This window comes from Mastomys coucha, unplaced genomic scaffold (assembly GCF_008632895.1).
Source record: "Mastomys coucha isolate ucsf_1 unplaced genomic scaffold, UCSF_Mcou_1 pScaffold22, whole genome shotgun sequence".
In the NCBI taxonomy this organism is placed as follows: domain Eukaryota; kingdom Metazoa; phylum Chordata; class Mammalia; order Rodentia; family Muridae; genus Mastomys; species Mastomys coucha.
This window is the reverse complement of record NW_022196905.1, coordinates 115,051,424-115,056,781: the sequence shown is the minus strand read 5'-3', so window position 1 is coordinate 115,056,781 and position 5,358 is coordinate 115,051,424. Positions and strand designations below refer to the sequence as shown.

Genomic DNA, 5,358 nt, shown 5'->3' with positions numbered 1-5,358 from the left:
CTGTGTCACCCCCACCCCCAGCTATCCTACTGTGTCACCCCCACCCCTAGCTGTCCTACTGTGTCACCTCCTGAGTTTGGATTGCATCACAACCAGCTCCAGAGCATTTTTAACTTGAGATAGTTGATTGTGTTAGACATAAGCCTAGAACTGTCAGAGTGCCTAGCCTGAGCAGACTCATCTCTCTTCTCAGTCAGTTCCGAATATAACCCAGCATCCACTTAGTCAAATATAACCCAGCATCTACTTAGTCATAAGTTGCAAAGTGAATGAGTGAGTCAAGCTGCTTACATAGTTTTGCACTGTCCCCATGTCAGGAGCTATCACAGGAGAAGCTAAAGACTAGCAGGTGATCTTCCTGAGATAGGTTTGCCTTGGATTAAAATCTATGACGGCTCTGGTAGGCAAGGCCCAGGAAAAATCTATTTTAGGAAAGATTCCTAGTATTAATACGCTTTTCCTATTATTATTAAATATCTAACTATCACTAAGCATTAGCCCACCCTTTGAGGAGATCCCTGCAGACCTACGAAGATGTATTATCTTGTAGTGATGCTATATAGGCAAATAGATAATAATTCTATAGAATTCCTAATTTGATTTAAATAATTTTAGGAAGAAAGGTGTTAGAGATGGTCTTAGTTGCTAGAAAGATGGAATAAAGTTAGAATCAGGAAGAGAATGTACCCACTTCTCAGAATAGCAAGTAAAGGCTACATAATAAGAAATATAATGAGCTTTCATAATCACACTAATTTTTTTTCTTTTTTGTTTTTGTTTTTCGAGACATGATTTCTCTGTGTAGCCCTGGTTGTCCAGGAACTCACTGTGTAGACCAGGCTGACCTTGAACTCAGAAATCCACCTGCCTCTGCCTCCCAAGTGCTGGGATTAAAGGCATGTGCCACCACCACTGTCCCACATTATAATCACACTAATAAGAGAAAGAGACTGGGGACAATTTTGTGTTCAAAGAAAAACATTCAGGTCCACAGATAAAGTCACCGGTGTGCACTATGATAAGGCAGGGCCATGTAAAACTGTTGCTTTGAACTTTTAGTGAATATGTTATGATGAAACACTGATTGGAACTTAATATCAACTCCCTTCTGTAGCTTCCATTTTATGTGACATTTTATCTTTGAGGTAATTTTTGTAAAGAACCTTTTGTCTAAGAAGGTATAAAAAGACCAGAGAAAGGTAAGTTGTTGGTTCTTGGTTGAATGGTTTGGCTTGGGGAGCTTTGACCCATTCATTCATCATCCATCCATCCATCCATTATACCAAATGTGTATATCTGCTTGTCTATAAGTTTGTGTGCAGGGTATATGTGTATGTGTATACGCATGCACGAATACTTGTGGAGTTGGTTGTGATAGATAGTCAGGCCCAGCCAGAGTGTGGGTGTATAACTGTTTGAATGTATAGGTGTCTGCATATTTGCCTGTATACAGCATCTTAGTTCTTTTCCTTTCTTTCCTCTCTGGTTCTCAAAGAATTTACAAGTTTATCCAGAGAGGCTTCTGGCTGACTGACCAGGGAAAGGAGCACCAGCAACAAAATCTCCCTCCTCCCTGCTGATTTATGATGAGGTGCTGAATGATTTCCACCTCAGAGGAGCTCAGACAGGCAGGTTAACTTAAGATAGGAAAATGTTTCATTATTATACAGCAATCCTAAATATCTATAAGACCAAGTCTTATCCCTCCTCTTCCTCCTCCACTGCCTCAAAAAGAACCAAACTAGAAAGAACAGCAGCCTGGGCTCCCCAGCTCCACCCCCAGCATCCCCACAAACTCACTAAAAGAAGACTCTGTAGAATGGCTTTGAGCTGGTGGCTGGCAGTTTGCATGCCCCACACTAGACTTCTCTGTGACAAGGATTTGACACTGAGAAACAGGCTGGTGTGGCAGATGCAAGGGCACACACTCTACTTCATGCTGGATGGTTTGTGACTATGGAGTTTTGGTTATTTGAGACATGGTCTAGAATTCAATAGACAGAGAGATCTGCCTGTCTCAGCCTTCTAAACGCTGGGACTAAAGGCGTAGGCCACCACGCATGGTTAAAGTCCTTGCTTTAATTCCGTAGCATTACAGTGGTATTGACTGAGTAAATGATGATGAGCTCACTCCAGTTAAACTAACACACATGCAAATGTGGCTTTCAGCCAAGTGTGGTGGTGCCGCACCTGTACTTTTATACCAGTACTTGGGGGCAGAGGCAGGTAGATCTCTGAGTTCAAGGCCAGCCTGGTCTACAGAGTGAGTTCCAGGAAGCCAGGACTAAACACACACACACACACACACACACACACACACACACACACAGAACATGATGTCATTATCTGGGAAGTGTGGGTCTGATGTCCCAGACTGTTATTTTTTTACCTGCATAAAGCACATACCTGAGTTGTATGAGCTTTCTGCTCTGAGTCTTTATGAGAATCAAGGAAACACATCAGTTTCAGCATAAACATCTTGTAGACATGTTCTTTAAATTATTTTTTCTGAGAAAGGATCTCATATACAGCCCAACTGGCTATATGTAGCTGAAGATGACCTTGAATTTCTGATCCCCTGTCTCGACATCCTATGCTCTCATGCACTCTAGGGGAGTATCCTACCAACTGAGCTACAATCTCACAGCCCCTTCCTTAGTGCTGGGACCACAGGCAATGTCTCTTGCATCATTCCAATATTGAACACTGCCCATCTCTCCCCGTTCTTGCTTTCCACGACGACGACAGACAGGATGGTACATTACCATAATGGTAAGGAAGCTGAAGAAGAAGCTGACCAGGAAAACGGTGACACCATAGAAATAGAGTGTGCTGCAGACAGACGCATCGGTGGAAGGCAGGGGCTCGACTGTGGTTGATGGCTGTGAGTGCATTAGGATACACCTGGGGAGAGAACCAATGGACGGGATAGTACTACAAAGCACAAGACAGGAGAAGTGCGACAAAAAACTGATCGTCATTGCTGTGATAAAACACCATAACCATAAGCAATTTGAGAAAGACAGGGTTTATTTGGCTTGCACTTCCACATCTCAATCCACCACTGAATGAGGTTGCAAATGTTGTAATCTTAGCTCAACCCACAGAATACAGATTGACGACAGATCGCTGCAATAATATGAGGTTTATTGATCCAATGCACGTGGGGCTGCTCATCCTCGCAGGGAGAGGCAACCCTGAACTCAGAATGTACACATCTTTTATACCTTGCAGAGGGCTAGCTGGCTTACTCTGGTTGGTGGAACACAGGACAAAGGATCTCATCAGGCATTGGTTGGCTTGCTCAGGGGGCTGTTCTTGGCTTAGTCAGCCAACTTCCCTATCCAGCTCTGCACCTGGCCTTGAAAAGTCCCTGGGAAGGGGCTGAGTAACTAGGTGGTAGGGGGATTGTTGTCAGCAAGGTCAGGGTGACAGTTTATGGTCTTTTTCGAAATTCACCACAGGGAGGGGCTGGGAGGGTTCTTTCAAGAACAGTTATTTCTCCAGGTGGTGGTGGCACACACCTTTAATCCCAGCACTTGGGAGGCAGAGGCAGGTGGATTTCTGAGTTTGAGGCTAGCCTGGTCTACAGAGTGAGTTTCAGGACAGCCAGGGCTACACAGAGAACCCCTGTCTTGAAGAAAAGAAAAAAAAACAGTTATTTCTTGTTTTGTCTTTACTTAGCTTAGTCAGAATGGTCTGGTCAACATTCTGACCACCAGAACTTTGTTTTTACAGCATGTCCTTGGCTATCCCTGGAACATAACTTCTCAGTGTCTGAAGCTGCTGCTTGCTACTGTAAAACTTTGTTTCCACACTGCCTGCTGCTTACAGGAGCTAGAACATGGCTCCCTTATTTTGCTGTGAAATTTTATTTCTACATTCTCAGACAGTTAGGTGGGTTTTGTTGTTGTTGTTGTTGTTGTTGTTTGTTTTGTTTTTTGTTTTTGTTTTTCTGAGACAGGGTTTCTCTGTGTAGCCCTGGCTGTCCTGGAACTCACTCCGTAGACCAGGCTGGCCTCAAACTCAGAAATCTGCCTGCCTCTGCCTCCCAAGTGCTGGGATCAAAGGCGTGTGCCACCACTGCCTCAGACAGTTAGGTTTTAGCTTTATTACTTCACAAACATCAATCACTGCCACACACTCGTCTACTCCAGTCACATCCAAAATATCGGGGGTAAAATCCTGTTTAAGGATAAGAGGCAATAAGGATCCAAAAGGAGTTCTGTGCCTCCTGGATATTCAGACAGTCGCTGGTATCTCCTAACTCAGACGTGTTCCAGATCAGTCTTTCCAATCGTCACACGCCCTCATAATTAGGCATAAAGGTACCCCAAGAAATGATTCGTAAATGCCTAAGATTGGACATTGTTTGCTGACCAACACAATGTTACCAACCTATCCTAGTTTAATACCAAGCTGTCCATAACTTGGAATTTCTCTCAAGAAATCTGCCTTGCCAGAGCTGGCAACAGCTCCTTAAGGCACATTCCTTAAGGCAGTTAGAAATGTTTTACATACTAGAGAGTAATGAAGGGCTTCCACTCAAGGACATTAGCTAGAAGTGTTAGGTCAGAATCCTAGTCATTGCCTCCAGCAGAACCAGAGAATTAGTATGGGAATACCAAATTGGCCCCAGCTGGGAGGACAGCATTGCTCTTCCGTCCACTTCACAACTGGATATGTGATCTTGGTCAGTAAGGTCACTGGCCTTGATGTATTGGTCACCTGCCTACGTGACTCTTGTCATCTGCTCTGCTTGCTGTATGCTACTTAAGCTGTCTTTTCACTTTGCATAGAAGAACTTGGACTTGGACTCGCATGCAGGACTAGCACTATGGACTCACAGAAGGACTCGCACTAGAACTTAGATAGACTAGGATTCAGATGCATGCAGTCCACAGTCCCCTGGGCCCAGAGTGCTTGGGCCCAGGGGATGCAGCACCAGTTCAGAGGAGATGGCTGCTGCTTTAGACCCAGTGTGTTTTAGATGGCCTCAGACGTACCTCAACTGCTGAGCTGCCAGATTTACCATCTCTCTTTTGCAATGACTGTAAAAGTCTGATACCATTTTTAAGAAATATATTCAGATCCTGTACTTCATGTGTCGTCTCTGCCATCATTTCTTCACCTACGCCTTGTCGACCTGACTAGGACCCCGTTTCTCCCGCGGGTTGAGGGAGGCCCAGAAGTGAAAAAATGTCCTAAGGGCTTGCCGGCAGCCCTAATTTATGGAAGCAATTTCTCAGCTGAGGTTCCCTCCTCCAGCTTGTGTCACAATAACATAAAACTAGCCAGCACAGTGAGTAACTATGGCTCTCATGTTCCTGACTCTTGCCAGCACAGTGAGTAACTATG

At 44.4% G+C, this 5,358-nt stretch overlaps 1 protein-coding gene across 4 annotated transcripts in view; it reads right to left on the bottom strand.

Annotated features, from left to right (window-relative positions):
- The window catches only part of Tmem116 (transmembrane protein 116), a 53,693-nt gene that overhangs the window by 4,970 nt on the left and 43,365 nt on the right, over positions 1-5,358 (bottom strand). For all 4 annotated transcript variants that reach the window (XM_031337712.1, XM_031337713.1, XM_031337711.1 and 1 more), the window contains one exon: positions 2,766-2,904. In XM_031337712.1, coding sequence (XP_031193572.1) covers positions 2,766-2,904 — 139 coding nt within the window. The remainder of the gene's footprint in view (positions 1-2,765; positions 2,905-5,358) is intronic.